The sequence below is a fragment of the Micromesistius poutassou genome (genome assembly GCF_964030765.1).
Source record: "Micromesistius poutassou genome assembly, chromosome: 16".
Lineage (NCBI taxonomy): Eukaryota > Metazoa > Chordata > Actinopteri > Gadiformes > Gadidae > Micromesistius > Micromesistius poutassou.
This window is the reverse complement of record NC_140286.1, coordinates 7,798,653-7,819,495: the sequence shown is the minus strand read 5'-3', so window position 1 is coordinate 7,819,495 and position 20,843 is coordinate 7,798,653. Positions and strand designations below refer to the sequence as shown.

Sequence of the window (20,843 nt, the reverse complement as noted above, 5' to 3'; positions counted from 1 at the left end):
AACGCCAGTCCAGGCATGTGTCATAACTACCTAATACAGCCTTATACCAGAAGTAAACAATGGTACATTTTTGGACATAAATATATGAAGAATACTACATTGAACAATTGTATTATTTTCTTTGGCCTATATCATGTTATAGAAGTATTTCCACTATAGGCAATCCAATTTGGACATAAGAGAGCAAGATTTTCATTTTGTGGGAACTGTAATGCATATATTAGCCAAATGTTAGCTTTTTTGTTGTAAATGATGTCCTCATTGTTGCAGTAATACATAGTGTTTACTGGGATATTACTTAAAAATAATATTAATAAAACATTTTCCAGAAGACAAATAAAGAATTTATACATAACAAATCAAACAAAATGTATACTGATACCAATACCAATACTAAAGCCAATGCTCATACTAATGTGAATGCTAATGAATTATGCAAACTCACAAACAATATGGATAAACGCTGTGCAACATAGCAACATGCACACTCACACCAAAAAATGTGCATGCAAGTAGGTGCACACACAAACACAAACACATGCATGCAACACACACACACACACACACACACATACACACACACACACACACACACACACACACACACAAACACACATTCACTTTCATAGTGCTTCCTTTGAATATTCCACAGTCAGCTGACAGCAGGTCATCTGATTTCCGCAAGTGACACAAAGGTTTTTGTTAATCTAGACCAAACAAAAAAGTCTATTAAGGTTTGACACTGCTTAATATGCAACTAGGCTCCGAAGCCGCACACATGAAAAACCATACCGGGCCTGTTTCTGTTGCTCACACTCACTATCCTCCCTATAGGATCATTTAGGCCTGAACTTGCAACACACGTCATTTGTGATCCCCGCATAATAAAACCAACAAACAAACCCTCTAACATTTAAACATGTAGACTCCAACGGCAGCCGGGGTGGAAGGGAACATGTTTGTGTACGGTCAGGAGGCGGCCTTCAAACAGGACTTTGCTATCTTCCCCTGGCTTACAGTATGTATGGACATGAGTTGGAGCTAACACACAAACTAAACGGTGACAGAAAAAAAACAGCAACAGTGACACACAGCCGATGTATAAATATCGTGCTCCCAGGCTCTTCTGCGAACAGAAGAGGCTCCTCATTGAGGAGAGCCAGTGTTTGCAAAGCGTAGCCCCTCTGTTTCCCTAGGCCCTTCAGGGGCACAGGCCTGCTGACAATGCCCGTCATTCTCTAAGCATTATTCCCCAAGATGACTGTGTCAGTGGCCCCCGGGCTGGTGACTGGGTCCCGTGACCACCGCTACACCCCAGCCCCATCTCCCCTTCTCCCCATCCTGGGTCCATAGCTGTTCCTGTCCCAGCTGTCTCTCTGACCCCTGGCTCCAACTCAGAAACCCTCACTAGAGGAGCCCAGTCCAGGTCCCAGCCCAAGCTCTTTCCACAGGGCCTCGCTGGAGCTACAACTCAAACGCAAATCCAGGAAGGCCACAAAAAGACCCTGATGACTGGCAATGGCCCCAACCTAAAACCAAGGTATTTTCAACCTGATGGGCTGCCGATCCTAGAAATGTGTCACCAATGCAATCCAAACCAATAACTTTGACCCAAAGCTTGGGTCCCCTGAATCTGCACCTTTCCATGCTTGATCGTTCTCTCTCCAAATGAATATTATATGCTCTGAACCTCACACAGGCCCCCTATCCAGGGTTAGGGTTTGTTCAAAACAGCCTGGGTCTCTGTCTGCTGCAATACTACCTACAACTCTCCCTGGATGTGCAGACCAGTTCAGGAGGAGCTCACAGCTTCCATTTACTAGTGGCATTAGAGTTAAGGTCAAATAACTAATAACAGTGTCCAATTAAGGTATTTATGATGTTCAACATTGTACAACTTTCATGCCTAAATGCTGATCAGCATCGCTTATTCCATATCGGTAATTTATGAAAGACACATTGACAGGCAAAAAAGTCTAGGAGAACCCATAGTTTAGAGACTACCTATGGGAGGGAGAAAATTATTTTATTGTTTCAAGGCAGGGGAAATCAATGGGTTGCAGCCAAAAATAGCTCCCAACCTAAAAATCAACGAATCAATCAATCAATTGACAAGCAGACACATATCTATGCTCTTAAAACATATAAATGTGTGATGCAGAGAGAGGAAGAGAGAGAGGGATAGAGGAAGGGAGGGGATCAATGGGTGACAGAATTCCAAAGCATCAATATGGACATGCTCTTTGGCATAACAAGTGCTCATCACATCGTCACATAGCATGCCATGCTCTGTCCTATAGAGCTGGTCAGCATCAGAGCTGTTGGAAACAAATACTAAATAAATTAGGGCAACAGAGGTCCATGAAGGACAAAGGAGGATTATAATTTGGGTTACGGTATAAACCTTTAAATTAACATAAAATGTTGTCTTCTTGACGTGTGTGAATGTTACACACAGAGGTATGATAAAATGTGTAAAAACAGCAACAATAAATGATTTCTTTGTGGATCATAGGTTGGTAGGTTTTGTGTTCAAGTATGCAATACTTTTTTTGTATAACATTTATGGGTTTGTATGCACATTTCTTTGGTGACAGCATTGAAATACTGTACTGTATTAAATAGTTTCACAATGCATATGTTTTGAATGAATCGTAACTCAAAAGCTAAAGTTCCGTTTAGCAGTTTAAGGCTAGTCTCTATTCGTAACTATTTTGCAGTCGTTTGGTTCCACAAAGGACCCATTTAAGAATAAAACATATGAGCGGATGTCAACTGACAAAAAGTTCTTAAATAAAACGTTAAAAACTTTGACCAGTATTGAAAACCCAGGAACATTCCACAGTATCATGCCAATGTTATATTGGGGCTATGAAGGAGTACTGGTTGTAATGGGTTGGTTCAGACCCCCACACAAGCCTTCTCCTACACCTCTCAGGAGTTCACATGGAGGTGAAGGCCGAGACAGGAAGTCAAAGCGTGGACATGCTGTCGGACAAATCCCTAGTCCACACACATGTGCATGACAGAGACAAAAAACCTTTTTGCTGATAAAGACAACTGCAATAAGCATTTTCACACACATGTAGCCTAGATACCGTTTTGTCTTATCATATGGTTTGAAAGAATGCTTATTGAGGTATTGAGATCGAAAAATAAAAAAGTATTAATGAATCGAGTTCTATTGGTTTGATTTATTTTCAGGGTTATGAGGCCCGTAGTTCCATTGCTAAATTGGAGCCTGTGCTAATTTTTTAACTGAGAGGGGAACTATTCCTGAATTCTCCTCTTTGTTTTGAGTTTCAATGTGTAACTTTACACGCATGCACAATCCTTAAAGTGAAAAACCTGCTTGTCAAAGTAACGGCACATGCCAAACTCAAAACAATACTCCTATGACTCAATTGCAGGCTAAATAGGAAGAACATTTGCTCATATGCACTCATGTAAGCACAGACGCGGGCTCACACACACACACACACACACACACACCACACACCACACACCACACACACACACACACACACAGGCGGGGACAAGGCAGAAAAAGGGCCAAACCACAGGCCCTAGTCTGTATCAGCTCTACCTTACAGCCTCATGTGACTCTCTGGCTATCACCTGACTCTCCGTCTCTGTCTTCCTTCATCTCTCTTTCTCTCTCGCTCTCTCTCTGTCCCCCCCCCACCACCTCTATATCTCTCCCCCTCTCTCGCCTGTTTTCCCTGGGTTCTGCATACACTGGCTTTTGCCTGGTGTCAATCGAGAAAGGACCGGCAAAACCCTCACACACACAACGCTCTCACACACACACACACACACACACACACACACACACACACTACACACACACACACACACACACACACACACACACACACACACACACACACACACACACACATAGTACAATCCTCCCCTCCCAAATGGTGTTGAAATGTCCAGAAGGTATTCAGGGAAATCGTAAAGGAGACGGTTTGTCTACCATATAGCTCATGCCCCCCCCCCCCCCCCCGGCCCCCCGCCCACACACACACACCAACCACATAACTTGACAACAGGACGACACGCTGCACACTGATATGGTGTAACTTTGACCGAACCCAGAGATAAAGCAGGGCAACCTTTGAGATGAGAGGCAAGGCTAGAGACGGAGGGGCTACAGATGAGGCCAACAACTTAGAGCCAGCTTTTACTCCCTCTCTCGCCCCTTGTATGTTTACGTCTGAATCCAGAGGTGAGCCCGGCAGGAGGCAGAATAGGTAGAGCTCGCTTTGCAAATCCAAATGTCCTTTTTTTCTTGGCAAATGCCACAGGGGGATACCGCCAACCCCCCGGCCACTGCCGGTGTGCGACCGGTCGGGCCCTGGGTAAGGGCCCCTCTCCTCTGGGGAAAAGTACTGTGACACAGGAGTCCCTCATGGGGCGATCCCACACCACATGGACTGTTGAGTGTTGGGACATGTGTGCTGTGGGCGTTATGTATCGAGTCTTGGAAGACGTGGCACTGGGAGAGTGGGGGCCAACCTTTGACATTGACAGCAGCCACAGGTCAGGGTTAGGTGAAGAGCCCAAGGGCTTCAGGGGCCAGGAGCCCAAACAAAAACAAATGGTGGTATCAAAAATAAAGACACGGTATGGTATGGTGCGTTTCCATATAGCCAGCCGCCAGCCCATTTTACACGTTGGAATACTCCCACAGTGAAATGTCTACGTCTGCAACTGTTAACAGTAATCCAGAACTACAGCCTTTATAATAATAACAGTAACAATTATTATAAAATTAATCATAATTCTACCAAGCTGTGAGGGTATTGATTGATAAGCATGGTTTTCACGTTAATCAGTCCCTCACTGGACATGAGATAGATTCTTCTGTAGTGTCCATCTTAGCTATAAAGGCACTAAACATGATCTACCGTATACCGGCAAACAACTCACCTATTGCAGTTTACAATGACAAATTGTTACATTTCCAAAGATTATGAGTAAAACGGCTGCTAACGTTTTACTTCAACAGACAATGTAGACTCAGTCCGATAAGTAATTATAGACTAATAATACTATCATTGCCCAAAAAAATGTATGGAATAATGCCATTGTTTGTGAATTACAAAGTTCTTTCGGAACTACCATTAGAAATGGACTGCCAGCACTACCATTACAAGAAACGACTTGTCCAGGATAACCCCATACCTGTGATGGACAACATTACCTGTAAGTTAATACCATTCTGGAGAATCATCATGAATACAATTGGACTGTCTCTTAGATTGGCGATTGCGTGTGCATGTATTCATGCATTGGTGTGTGCACGATTTCCAAAAATGCTAATTCAACAGGTGCTTGGCATGCCCCACCCATTGTAAACACATGCCTCCCGTAGCCATACTTGACATGACATTCGCACATACTGCAGCACTCTCTCAAACCACAAACAAAAGGGGAAGAGGACAAACCGAGCAGCAAAACGTGCCACTCGCTCCGCAAGCTGCGAAACAGAAATTAACAATTCTATCGGTTTCACACCGATTTCCAGTTGCGAAAGTTACCGACGATTACAAAACTCGGGGACGCTTTGTAAAGAACCTTTTTGTCCACCTGGAAGCACACAATAGGGTAGATAAAGGAAACACACATACGCGCAGGCACGCACGCAGAGGCGCACACAAAATGTCTGCAAAAAGAAAGCGTGTGAACTCACTATTGTGCGCAGTCAATGAGCTGGTACTCGTTGGACCTCTCGAAGCACGCTTTTACTCCCTCGTCGTCCCACAGTTTCTTCGCATGGTCAAAGAACTCCTGTTGGGGAAACAGAAGGGGTATTAATAAAGATAGCATGTAACAGAAATATATAGACATTAATAACACACAAACGCAATGCCGATGAGGGAAAAGGGAAAAGACTGGGGTTAGGAGGGGGTAGAGTCCAACATACATGGAGGCCATCTTTCAGGTTAAATACAACCAGCAACATGGATCGACTTATTGGTCAAAATTCATAGTTTATGTGTTTGTTACCATAACAGCTGTACAGCACCCGTGTGTGTGTAACGCATAATGTATACCCACATGTATGATGGTTCTGACACATTAGCAGCTCTAATTGTATAGAAAAACACAAGCAGTAGTTGCGTATGCAGGAGGAACAAAGGGCAGTTTTGTTCCGTAAAAGTTAATTTAGCCAGATCATCATTTTGAGGGGCATGAGGTCATCATTGACAAAATACGATTCGGTATTGATGACTCACTTTGCCAATGATCTGGAATACAAATATCATGTCAGAAAAATCTGCCGTGTCACGTTGAATGTTATGCTATGTTATGCATACTAACCATACAACACGATGCTAATAATTCTACATTTGATTTGAATTAGGAGTATGTCCGATAGAGGGACATAAAAAAGACATGGTTCCCTTAGATTTCCAAGCCAAGCCAAGTCAAATCTCACATCTCTGCACTTCTGTAAGTCAATGTTAAAACCAAGAGGGCCCATACAAGGGCATGGAATGAAGAAATATATAGATAGTCACATGTTTATCAACTTTAAGTAGGCCTACGATAATATTAAATACGAATCCCATCTCACTCGCTAGGGCCACATTGAAAAATCTATTACCACAACATGTTTACTCAGACATTGAACGAGACGACATTTCGATTTTTAGAATCTACGATTAAATTATTCACACCGTTGACACGACAATATTATGACAATATGCATATCCTCCTTATGACATCCATACTATACATATTGTAGGCATCCACCAACACAGGAACACACACACACACACACACACACACACAGACGCACACACACACACACACATACACAGACACATAACCGAAAAAGAGTTACTAAACATAGTCTCCCACAGCTCTTCAGCTGACCGCCTGGTGCTGGACAATGGTGCGTATTATGCAAGGATGGCACTGCGAGTGGGAGGGAGGGAAGGGGGGGGGATGGGCTTCATCTTATCAATGACTTTGAGATATTTCTCAGGATTCTCTGTATGCTCCTCCCCCCCCCCCCCCCCCCCCCGAACAAAGATGACTGGTTTTAAATACCTCTCAGGGCCTTCCAGCCTACTGTGCACATGTCCTTTTTAGACCCCCACCGCCCCTCGGCCCTGCGACTACCACATGACCCTCTGCACTCCCCGCTTGCTCCACCACTCTACCGGGGAAGACGGGGGGGGGGGGGGGGGGAGAAGGCCCCTGAACTTGAGGGAGGAGGGGGGAGGGGGGGGGGGGTAGGAGCTGACAAATAATCACATGCTTTGGGAGATCTCCTCGAAAAAGATCCGGTGATTAAGGAGTAAATAAAATAAACATGGAGGGCCAGCCGTGTTGCTAAATGTATTGGGTGTTTTTTTTTCGCTTTGTTGTGTTGTTTAGTGTGTTTCTCGCTAAAAAACACACCGCCGAGTAGGACGTCATTTATTAAAAAATTGTTAACCAGCCGTGGTCTCTAAAGTGAAGAGGAAGCTATAACATGTTATGCCTACAATGGTAATTGTGTTTGCGAGCAGCTATGATACAATCAAACGTTTACTTCCTCACGCCAGGACAAGACGGACCATATATTAATTTTCGACTCAAGATCTAAAATCCCTTTTCCCGTAGACACAATGAGCGCAATAAGCAAACTTTCTATAACAAAGATTTCAATAGCAGAAAACTAAAAAAGGGGCCATCATCCAGCCATAATGGTTTGCTCGTGTTGTCACCAACTCGACCACCTCAGCCAATAGCCGCAATATTCTACTCCGTATAACATCCTCTGGCTGGGGTTCGTCTCTCAGCTTTGGGGCCCGGCCTCAACCGTTTCCTTCAGACCACTGGTCAAGGCAAAGGCCCCCCAACCAACAAGGGATGGGCCCAACAGTGCTAGCAAAACGTTAATCTTGATGGGGACAAGAGGGTGGGGGACAGAGAGAGAGAGAACCAGAGTATGGTCCTCCTCGGGGCTCTTTTCCACAGAGGCGTGTGACACTGGGTCTTTGAATAAATGCAGTGTGTGGTGCAGTGCCCTACAGAGGAACTGATAACACACACACACACACACACACACACAGACAGAGACAGAGACAGATAGAGAGAGAGAGAGAGAGACAGAGAAAGAGAGAGAGAGATTTTCTAAACACAAACATTTAACTCTTTCCCCCCTCTCTTTTATGCGTCCATACTTTTTCACTGGAATTGTGATGTTCAAAAAAAGTTTTCAAGAGATCTGTCGTTTTGTGCTTCTAGTCAATTGTACGTTTAGGTCATTAATTCCTCCCATTTTTATTTATCAACGACAACTATTCACAAGCACATGCTCCCCTTCATCATTGCTCTATATACAGAGTATGGACTATGCTTTAGCCATAACAGCACCATACTGTTAACATAACTTTGAGCGCCACACACATGGTGTAACTTTGTCTTGTTTATTCTAATTTTACAGTACCACTTTCTCTATCCATACCTTAATAATGTGTTTGCTGTTTTAATGTGTGCTCACTGGTCCCCTAGTACACGTATGGCTCTCCTGGATGTCCCTTCTCAAGGGTCAGCTTCAACCCCTGACTTATACTTAAAAAAGTTATCTGATCATCGCCCAATGGCATTGTGCTGTCTTTGTCCTGCTCACAAGAATCTTGTGAGAAGTCCATCTAGTGACAGCAGATGGACACCATTGATTTTCCTTGTCGTCAAAAAGCAGATCAGAACAGGTCAGAGTTGGCATTTTGTTCTAATCTAGGGAATCCATAGCCTGGAAATCCAGACCCACATCTAGAAAGCTGTAGATGTAGGGTCTGGCAATGAGTAATGAAAATGGCCCAACTCGAGGGGTGGCACCAAGCATGCATTTCATATCAAGGCACGCAATTGGATAACACTACGACCAATCAAAAGAATACAAGGGGTGACGTATCCAGAGCCCCATACGCTAAGCTAACCAGCGGAGCTAACCAATAGATTAGACTCTTGCCATATCCGGTCGGTAAAACAGCAAAGCTTTTGGCCCGCCTATATCAGATACACCGATGTTATTGGTTAATGTTTGGAACCAGGGGAATTGGGGAGTGAGTATATTGCTAGTTCCCAGTGAGTATATTGCTAGTTCCCAGTTCTCTGAGCAAATTCAAATTGTGCTCTCGCGAGAACTCGCGAGAAGAAGATTTCCAGGGTAGGGAATCCATGCCGTCAATTGGACATTGTATATGTTTCACTCAAAGATCTGTCTTACATTTTGGATAACAATATTAGTACCAAAGGAAATAGTATAGTTTTTGGGGCATCGTAAACAAAAAACATCTAGCCTATCGAACACTATTTATTTGCCTAGCCACCATTCACCGTCAATTACAAGATATAGAACCTGTGAATAATGTAAAAAACAGCCAAGACCGTTCAGATTAAGTTCCTTAAAAGCCATACTTAGTAGTCAAGATTTTCAACAACATAAAATAGTGTGAACAAAATCACGTGGGCTGCTATGGCACAGTTTACAGTTTCACTGTAACACTGATCGATATAGGTCCATGGATATGGGTCCATACTGTACCACCTAAGAAATCTGCTCTAAATATCAAAGGAAACATGTACATCTTATCCTTAACATAAAAAGGATTGCAGTCAACAACGATTGTCAAACCAAACCCCAACCAAATTATAAATACATATTAAAACATCTCTTTGGCCACTTCATAGCGACCCCAACCTGTTGAAATGGATGTTAAACAGAATGGGCTAGGTGGCTGGTGGTTAGTGGTTGGTGCAAGGCCTAGCTGGCTGGTGCTAGGCCTAGGTGGTTGGTGCTAGGCCAAGGAGGCTGGTGCTAGGTGGTTGATGCTAGGTTGCTGTTGCTAGGTGGTTGGTTCTAAGTCTTAGAGGGTTTGTGCTAGGCCTGGGTGGTTGGTGCAAGGTAGTTCTGCTTGGGGTTGCTGCTAGGTGGTTGATGCTAGGTGGTCGGTGCTAGGAGGTTGATGCTAGGTGGTTTTGCTAGGGGGTCGATGCTAGGAGGTTGATACTAGGTGGTTGATGCTAGGTGGTTGGTGGTTTTGCTAGGGGGTTGATGCTAGGAGGTTGATGCTAGGTAGTTGATGCTAGGTGGTTGATGCTAGGTGGTTGTGCTAGGGAGTCTGTGCCATCAGGGTTAGTTGGTTGTGCTAGGTGGGGATTATAGGTGGCCGGACCTATGTTGTTGGTGCTAGCTCCTAGGTAAGTGGTGCTTGGCCAAAGTGGTTGGGGCTAGGTGGTTGGTGCTAGGTCCAAAGTGGTTAGCGCTATGTGGTTGTGCTGCTTGGCTGATGCTATGTGGTTGGGGCTAGGTGGTTGTGTTAGGTGGTTGGCGCTAGGTGGTTGTGCTGCTTGGCTGATGCTATGTGGTTTGGGCTAGGTCCTTGTGTAAGGTGGTTGCTGCTAGGTGGTTAGTACCACTTGGTTGGTGCTAGGTCCCAGTTGCTTATTGCTAAGTTGTGCAGCTTGGCTGGTGCTAGGATCTAGAGGGTTGGTGCTTGTGGTTTTGCTAAGTGGTCTGTCTTACGTTGTTGGTGATAGGTCCTAGGTGGTTGGTGCTAGGTCCTAGGTGGTTGGTGATAGGTCCTAGGTGGTTGGTGCTAGGTCCTAGGTGGTTGGTGCTTGGTCCTAGGTGGTTGGTGCTAGGCCTAGGTGGTTGCGCTAGGTGGTTGGTCCTAGGTATTGGTGCTACACCTTGGGAGTTGGTGCTAGGTCCTAGGTGGTTGTGCTAGGTGGTTGGTGATAGGTGGTTGTGTTAGGTGATGGTGCTAGTTGTTTAAAACGGGCAGCCAACTCATCTGAATTTGCTTCAACTGATGGTCGTTGGAAAGCTAAGCATAGCTCCCGCTGTTTCATTTGTTTCTGCTTTGCATAGACGACCGTTCAGCGCCCTATTTTCCATGGGTTTACTGTTGTCCCTTGTTGTTCGCGGTAGGGTAAAGGTAGGCCAGGGGCTTTTTAAAAGATGGCCCACTTTGAGTGGTAAGACGAATAGAATATACTGGGAGTGTTCATGTACAATAAAAAGGACATTATAACCAGGCTAAAAAAATGGTGCCGTTGTGCTATGCATGACAAAATGAAGCTGGGAATACAAATAACCTTGTGTGTTCAAATGAACGAAATTGGTTGACCATGATACCAACTCACCCAACTGCTTTTTACGCCAGCATAGCCCGCCCTTTCACACTTTCCCATTTCATTGTAGCCCCAACAGGTTAGAGCCATTGGAATTGGCTGAGTTCCTAGGGGGGCTGTATTGGATATCAAGCCAATCTAGGCTATGTGGCGATATACTGGCGACAATGTAGTGGTGACACCCACAACACTAGCAATGCCCACCACTGATGACATGCACAGACACACCAGACAAAGCTATGTTGTTCCCCTTGGTTTAGCTAGGCCTGGGAACATGGAGACAGCCCTCCCAATGGCCCTGAACTGTCCAACACACACACACAAACACACACACACACACACATTTTTTACTTTATATTCCTGCAATGGCTCAGCAAATAAGCTGGCTAGAGAGAGGAGAATGAGAAACATCCCACGGGTGATGTAAAGTGACACTGTACTAAACAATACTAGTCACGTGACAACGTCAGAGGTGATTGTTATGGTGGGCCTATGGATTGGGCCATGAGGGAAACCTTACGATGCGAGTCAACTGGCCTTTGGGAACCAGGCTTTCTCATGACTACTCAGCATGCAATTCTTTGAACTTTGATTCATGTTTGATTCATGTTCCACAAATGAATAGTTAAAATGATCCAATCCACACTCAAAATAATCAAGGTACTTTCCCTAATCGATAACCATCAATAATACACACATTTCCCCACAAAACACAGCCATTTTAGCTTAGCATAATATTGAGTTAGTATCTCTGTATAGTACAGCAAAAATGAGAAGCACTAAATCAAAATAGGTAGTAACACGCTAATAATCATTTCCCTTTGTGTCTATCCGTGGATTTGTCCTGCCCTATTTTGCAGAAGCTGCGACTCTTGTTTTAAAACAAGGAAGAATTTTGAAATCATGTAAAATATTATTTCCCTATCCGGCTATCACATGACAGATAGAGCTATCAGGTGGTAGAACACTAAAAACAATCCCTTTTTTCTGATCACATTAAAATCCCAATGTCTGTCCCAGCAACAAAGCATGATAAGCATTCAAAATGGTGGCAGATCGAAATAAAGTTGCTATTATGTGGATGTTATAATCAGTTTTCTCTTATGAAACCCTGGTATAATGACTCCTTGATGTTCCAAAACTCACCCTTTGAAAATAAAATAAGCTCCGCTTTCCCCAATTAAAATCTAGAATATAATGCGCATCCAGGAGACACACATTGCAATGTCTCTAGAAAACAATACGAATATATATCCTGACCCATTATTTTGTGCATTAGTCTCATTTACTATTTCTTGCTCTCTCTCCTCACACACACACACACACACAACACATATATACGACAAACACACACATACACACACACAAGACACAAACACACAAAAACACGACACAGGATGATTGAAACCTTACCTGTGAATAGTCAAAGTCGGAGAGAGGAGCTATGCTTTTGATGTACTCGATTCTGAATTGGTCCTCTGGATTAGCTAGCGGGACTGGGGGTATCAAAGTGCTCATCGCTGACACTATCGTCTTCAGATCACAAGTTGGAAGTAAGAAGAAAACATAACAAGTCTTTAGTACACAATTAATACAGGACTATTCACTAGAAATGATAGTTTATATTTAATAGACACACAGAAATAATTATTTACAAAAATAGGAGAGCACTGATACACATCAAACTTACCACTATGGCATCCTTAACGTTTTTTCGTATATCTTGTATTTTCAGTTTCTTTTCTCTGTGTGGGACACAGTACAGGTGTAAGGGGACTATCAATCAGGCAATGTCCACAACAAACTAATCGCTGCTGGCGGTAGTCAGATAAAAGCAGCTTGAATATCCCATAAAATAGGGATAGGAATTGCTGTAGGGCCAGACAGTAAGATATTCATACAATTACAGCACTGTGACATGTAGGCATGTTCAAAATAGACCATTGGTCAGATCAATGCCATTGCAAGGCCTTGCAGCAAAACAAACCATCAATAGGGCTATTGAATCCGACCTATCACACTTTAACATGAAACTGAGAAACAATGAATCGGACATTTGTCTGTACTCAAACGTTATGTCTTACAGATGTAGTCTGTTGATCCAAAAAGGAGGAAATGGGAAGAAAATAGCTTATATGAACTGAACACTGCGCCCAACAGGCGCTGCAGTGCCTGAGGAAAATCCATTCAGCCTATATTACAGCCTCGACAGTCTCACTCATTAATACACAGACACAAAACATTAATCGAGATTATTTTTGTACAACACACAGCCTATCTCATGTGAAACTATTGAATAACACTCACTCTGCGTTGAAGCCGTTGACGTGTAGAATCCTCATCTGCTTCACAATGGTGCTTTTTCCGGACTCACCCGCACCTTGGACATAAACCCAATACATGAGCATGTTACCAAAACACGAAATGCAGACATCCTGACAAGCGTCAAAAAAAATTGACAAATGTTTTCGAATTGAATGTAATTGTATGCTCGGCTTCGTTTCCATCAATATCCACCCCCCTGACATATCGCAAGCGCTGTCAAACGGGTACGTGTTCAGCAACAGAAAGGCATTGAGAGACATTGACACAAACCATAAATGAAAGCCTTACCCAATAATAGCAGCCTATGTGTAGCTTTATATGCTTGTCTTTCTTTTTGTAACTGTTTTTCTATTTTTTTATTTGCCTCTCGTTGTGCCTTTTCGTCGATGCGTTGATCTTCAGTCTTGCTGTTGCCCAAACAACCCATCTTCCGTCTCTTTTAACCCTTCCTCGTTAAAAGAAAATATGGAAATACCTCGGATGGTATATTAAAAAAGCAATACGTATATTGTAAATCTTGGCGAGGCTTCTCGGTCGGAGGGAGGAATACGTTCCCCGTTACAATTCCGCTTTAGCCGCAACGAGCTGGAGCTTCGGCATCCGAGTCATCTAAACGATATTCTGGGTTTTCAAACCAAAAAAAACGATGTTTAAAAAAATAATGGCAAAGATGCAAAGGAAGAGGGGGTTTCGATTTCTGGAATCCAGTCAACTGCTCCTATCTTGTTCCTCCCCTCTTCTCACAGTATTTTCTATCTAAATTTCTATCAGTATTTCTGTCTCTTTAACTCAGCACTGCCTCTCTCTGTCACACCAGGAAGTAACCGTGAACCAAGGGAGAGAAACGAACAAATATCTACGTTCAAATTGAACAATCCCAATCAGACAGGTCTATATATATATATATATATAGGCTGATATAATTTTAGAAGTTACATTGGAAAGGTTGCGCCATTAAAAAAAACATTAGTAGGCCTACAGGAGTCCTCCACTAGCCAGCTATCAAACGAATCGACAAGGGGTGGAAAGTGTCCGCCTCTACAGACTAGTTTCAGAGGGCTGGGTCTCATGTCGTCCAACATGAACGCAGTCAGCGAGATGGCCCTGACCTAAACTCTCGATTGTTTACCGAGTCAACTGCACTCTGTCTACATACTAAAGTTTATCTATATTCCTGACTCCATGTCTTGATACACAACAAATACGCCGCACATGACATAATTTCTATGGTTAGGTTGTCTACTTACATTAGAACATATAACTTATATAGGAATATAGGCCTAAGTCAAACATGCTTATATATACTACGTAAGTTTTGTCCTAAATTATGTTTACTCTGCTGTAGTCTACCATTTTGTCAATTTGAGGATAACTAAAGCCCTGTTTATTATATAACGTTTACAATGTTACACATATAATGTAATCAAATATTGCTAATGTGATATTAAAGCAGGATTGTGCAGTATAATACAGTAAAAATGTATTGCTCTATGTGTATATCATCAGAGGACTATCTGGCCTTAGATAATAGCTATTGCTATTACCTGCTTAAAATGAAATATAACCATATCTTTGTTTGTTGCAGTTCTTTGGGATACCCAAGGAAATAACCAATTCTGATGTATATACCTTTCGTTTGTTGATAAACACTAAAGAACACTGGATGAAGTAGCAACACATTCAGTTCAGATAACACATCACATACATTACTCTATAATACAATTTAATGTTAGCATACGACTTTGACTTTAATGTCTTAGTTTAAGTTGCTCAAGGCCTATGACTTATAAGGCCTTGGGCAAAGATAATACAATCATAATACAAACAGTTAATTAGCCACTAAAGCGGTAACCGTTAAATCAATATAGAAAATACAAAATAGAAAACTGTGTTGTAGCTTACTAAAGGGATTACATATTCATCGTAGATCAGTCTATACACACACACATTACATACACACTATCCACTATGTGGTATAGAAGTCTATAACACACACACACACACACACACACACACACACACACACACACACACACACACACACACACACACACACACACACACAATTAACAATCAAAATATAATATAACATAGTACAGATAACTATGCTGTTTCCAATCTTTGGTTAAAGGAGGCTGGAAATATAAACATAGAGCTAAGATGTAAAAAAATCCATCTCTGACTGTTGTAATCTTTCGAATAACATAGTATTATTTTTCTGTTTCGTATGTATGTATTGTTTGGACAGATGTTAAGTATTTTTTTTAAAGGAGGCCTTTTTGTAAAGTTTTTTAGTCTGTCTACTGGACACATATCTCAGTTATCTTATTAAATCTTGGAGTAAGGTTTACATAAGATGATGCAGTGTGGTTTGTAATGTTTCATACTGTCCGTATTATCCATTTAATATGGTTGAAATGGTCCCTACGTCTTTTATTCTTTATTATTAAAAGCTGCAATCAAAGGTCAGTATGTATTTCGGCTCAAGTACATGAATGAGCGTTATATCTCATTGACCACTAACTAACATAGGTATACAAATGTAGGCTAAAAGACAGCTATCAATGCTTATGGTGCCAGATGTAGAAACAAACACACTGCTATGGGCAACATTATGCAAATACCATGCAAATGCTTGGTTCATGCAGTGAAATGAGTGGAACAAAGTAGCTCTGCATGCAAATAGAAAAAACCGGGACTCTCACTTCATCTGTTGGGTGTTAAAATCTCAACCCCCACCCCCTCCTCCTCGACACCCCTGTCTCCCCACCGTAGAATACAAGGTCATGACAAGCGACTGGCCCACAGCGCTCTCTAGTGCTCAAATAGAGAAAAACATTTGTGTTTTTTCTTTTTGCTAGTTGCTACAAGGGCTACCAACATTTTCTAAATAAACCCCTCCCCCACTCCCTGGGAATTCTGTTTGTAATGGCATGGGATTTAAATGTTCATACCCTCTATCCTTTTTTAAATTTACCCTTTTCCTTAATAACCACTGATGTCCTAACACAACAATCTCCTCCCTTTGATCCTTAAAGTTCACGTTATCTTATCTTTGAAAACTGGATGACTCCCTTTTTATAGGTTACTCACTTATATCTTAGTTATTCATTAAAAACGTACATGTAGTGTGCTGAAGTAATAATCATTAGACTCATCTATTTATATCACATACTGCAATCCCAAAATATATGTAAATGTAGGTAATGCGGAATAACAACCAGAAAATGGCTATGTATAGTACCGGTATGCCTACATGTGGAATAAAGAAAGTCTATATGTAATATGTAAAAACATAATTAAAGCGACTAGGATTAACTCACATATTTGTTGTGGTTTTTCTTCCAACAGTTCAAGGAAGAGGATGATTTTATCTTCCCCTCAGATAAAAGGCCTCAGCTTAACCTCTAACCAACTGACTATTGATCCCTGCCTGCAATAAGGCTTTGATTTCCATGTGGGGTTACTCAGGCCAAGAATGTGCTGTATAGATGTGATGTACTTGTATATAGCCACAATGTTGTTTTTTATATTATTTGACCATCAAAAGATATATATGTGGACCACACAGAACAGCGATTAAATGTCCTGCTGTATGAAGCTACAAGTCCCACTAGTTGCTTTCAATCTCCAAACTGACATCAAAACAATGGGGCCCATTACCAAGTGAATAGTGTCCCACCCTCTTTAAATACTTCACATCGTGATGCTACAGAAGACCTTAATGCATTCATGTTTGAGAGATGGGGTCCTTGATATGCCATAGTGTAAATTATGCATTCTACAAAATGCCAGAGTGCGAGCATAGTTCAATGTCTTTAAAAGTGCGTGTCAGTGTGTCTGTGGCAAAGCTTTATAAGTTGATAGCACTATCAGGGCCAATAACTAGGGTGGGCACTGCTATAGATGCCATAAAACATGACAATTCATCCAATCACGCCTGTTGATGATTAGTGCAACTAGGAGTTGCACCCAGTGGCAAAGTACAGAGCAATGGTCAATGATAAAACCCGTCGGAGGGAAGCAAAGTTCACCTGTGTGAGACATTCTTGCATTTATAAGCAGGGGATGGACAAGCCTTCAGGGGCCCATGCGTGGTTGTGTTGTGGTGCGGGGAGATATATCAATAAGGGGTTCTTTCAACACCGAGGTCATCCCATTCAAGAACTCCTGAAACGGTGACAACAAAAACACTGAGGTGACACGACGTGACATGTCCACCTTCTCTCCCTTTGCCATGTGTTTCAATCCAGTGTCAGAGCCTGTAGCCTGTGCTCATTAAAGAGGGAGAGGGGAGGGGGGGTGATAGGAGAGAGATATGGAACTGCCAGTCAAGTGTCGTTTAGGAACGCTGTAGCAGATGCTAATCACCACCTCCTGTGTCTTTGAATGCAAGCTTTACCCAACTCTTCTGTTGCTGTACTTAATTGGATCATAACTCTGGTCTTGACACCCATCTCTGTATTCAGCAGATAGACAGGTTTTTAGTTAGTGTTAGTAAGCCAATTGTTGTTGTTGTGGTATTAACATCTATATTTTGATGACATGAAGTTGATCTAACACATAACAAATGAATGAAATTTCAAAATCCACATACATTTAAGTGGCAAAAAGAATATATGGCGATACGGGTGCAATCTCAATCTAACTCGTGAAGAAAAAATATGGCAGCGCAGTTAAGTTATACTTCCTTATTCCTATCATTATTCAACCAAACACCAGCAGCAAATACAAACAGATAAAGTGACCCAGATTAGCCATAGCCTAGGTTGCCTTGAAATGTAACACTATTTGGAAGGTGTCCACTTTCAGAGGAACTAAAACCAAGCACAGTCCTCCTGGCTGCAACCAGAGTCCTAGTGGACACCTGTAAAGGTACAAAGTCTTGTAGGTCCCTTAAGGAGACCAAATGAGGCCCTCTGTGGCACTCTGGGGAGACTTCAGACTGTACCTGTTTACACCAAAATAAACATGATTAGGAACAAAAGACGAACAAGTAGCCCATTCCAAATGACAGATTGCAACATTGATATCATGTTCTGAACAGGTAGGCTTCTCACTCACTCACACTTCAAAGAAGAGCAGTTGAGTATAACTTAGAACATGAAGCTGTTTATCTCTTGACGACAGTCTGCTTTTCTTATCATGTTGTGATTCAACCACAATTACAAATGTGTCGATGTAACAGTAGCATAACCGAAATGATTATTCAAGAATTGAAGAACACACTACTACTAAGTATGAACACTTGTAAAAACATGGCATTTTAGAAAACATAAGGGCACAGTAGGAGTAGGAGTAGGACTCAGGGGTCCACCCTGACACCTATGTTGTCTGGTGAACATGATTTATCCATCAATGATAAGTCGTGTTATTAGATAGGCCTAGCCGTCTTATCAGTGTGTGAGTATATATATTGTGGGTATTTACTAGAACAATTAAACGTATTAGCTTTAAAACTGCAACAGGACAACAGGCCCAGCTGTGTGTGGGTTTACGTCCATCTTCGTCATTTGTCACTGAAAACCGCAGGGGGTAGTCCTCAGAGCCAAGCTAAAAACAAAGTAAAAGGCCTCCACAAAGCACTGACATAATTTCTGACTGTCTACATTCAGTGTCTAATAATAGGCTATACCACGTCCATAACACAACACAGATGGGCACAACCTACCGAGTAATAGCAGTCGATGCGTCTGTTTATACTCCCGTTTGAGCTCCTTGAGCACCCTGTCAATGCTCTTACTGACTTTCTTCGCCTCCTTCTCGGCCTCCTTTTCCTCCACGACAAATTTGTCCCAATTCTTTTGCTTTTGGGTGCTCGTCTTCTGCAGCAACGGCAGGCGTCGACTACGGTCCTTTCCCGATCCCTTTCCCGCTCCTCCGCCACCCCCGTTTTGTATGAGCACACCATCAGTGGCAACGTCTCCACGGCGGAGCTCCCCGGCCGGGAGCTTAGCGGTGTCCCCTTGGCGTACTTTGCCTCCACCGCGGAGCGACGATGTCTCGCCACATCCCCCCGTGTCCTCTCCACGGGCTCCCCCGGCGCGCGGAGGTACAACTGTGTCTGGAGGCTGATCCGAGTCCGAGGTAGCGTTGGAAATAGACCCGCTTAGGTCCCCAAAGAGCCGGGGACGCAAACTGTAGCACAGCCCCATGTTGAAACCAATATATGTCTGTCAATTGGACTTTTCATAAATTAAAATATCAAAAACCACGTCAAATCAGCAGTCCTAACGCGCCATCGTTACATCGGAGCTCCAGCGATGTGATCTAAATTCGTATTTAATCCGAAAATGTGAATGAATTATGCTCCGACATTTGCTATATGTCATTTTGCATTTTCACCCGTCAGCCTACGCTTCGTAGATAGAGGATCACCTGATCCCGCTTAGTGGACACTGCGGGTCCACCTTACCGTAAGTAACCAAAAGCAGAACCTTGGAGAAAAAACGCAGCATAGAATCTGCAAATGGTCAACATTCAACTGCACAGTTGTTAGATGAAATGCATAACACACGTCACATTACTACAGTATGGCCATTTCGAGAATGCTGGTCATGATTTTCATTCTACATATTTCATGACTGCATATGAGGACCATTCTGTCTGCCCTATATGGTTCATGGAATGCAGACATGAGTCTTGACTTTCCTTATTTTGCCATTTTCTTGTTGGCCTAAAACACGGTTTTATCCTGCCAATGCACGTTTCTGTGATGTTATTTTCACAATATATGTTAAGCCATAATATTATATGCCTAAGTTATTCTTGCTGCGTGTAGTGTGACAACATTCATTTGGTCGGGAAGATTTTTTGATACGTTAAAATCCAGGGGGAAATCGATTAAATATATATTGTAGGCTAATACAAATATCGTGCATTGTAGATAGATTGTAGTTTATTTATAACACATCTATTTTAAATTTTCATCTACAGTTGACAGCCAAACTAATAAAACGTTTATTTATTTTGTTTTACAAAATTCGTTTGTCCGTCTAATTAGTCTTTGGGGCGTGGGTTTTGTAGCACAAACACATAGGCCTAAATACCATAACATAATTTGCAGGATTTTAAAAGAAACACTAGATGGCGCTAATATGGAACGGATGTGCTCAACTAAAGCCAGCAGAATACAGGATGCTGCCATGCTGCCAAGCCAGTCTATTAATAGCAACCCTTGAAGCGAGGCCCTCATCATTTTATTTATAAACAGTTTTTCATAGGCCTAGGCATACGATGGCGTTACATATTTTCTACTTAAAATGCTTGTATTTAAAAACAGTGTTTGATACCATGCAAGCTGGACCTAAAATCAAAATAGTTATTAAATATAATTAAATGTGGGTTTATACCTCACAGATTGTATGGTT

General features: G+C 42.3%; 1 protein-coding gene across 2 annotated transcripts in view; it reads right to left on the bottom strand.

Annotated features, from left to right (window-relative positions):
- Window positions 1-19,830, bottom strand: part of gnal2 (guanine nucleotide binding protein (G protein), alpha activating activity polypeptide, olfactory type 2) — a 48,110-nt gene extending 28,280 nt beyond the window's left edge. The window contains exons 1-5 of one of the 2 annotated variants that reach the window (XM_084481174.1): window positions 19,145-19,830; window positions 13,456-13,528; window positions 12,839-12,893; window positions 12,562-12,681; window positions 5,702-5,799 (exon numbers count right to left, since the gene is read on the bottom strand). In XM_084481174.1, the coding sequence (XP_084337300.1) occupies window positions 5,702-5,799; window positions 12,562-12,681; window positions 12,839-12,893; window positions 13,456-13,528; window positions 19,145-19,628 (830 nt within the window). In that variant the 5' untranslated portion in view covers window positions 19,629-19,830. Of the gene's footprint in view, window positions 1-5,701; window positions 5,800-12,561; window positions 12,682-12,838; window positions 12,894-13,455; window positions 13,529-13,761; window positions 14,042-19,144 lie in introns of those variants that run through there. The other variant, XM_084481175.1, reaches the window with a different exon arrangement.
- Window positions 19,831-20,843: the final 1,013 nt, after the last annotated feature.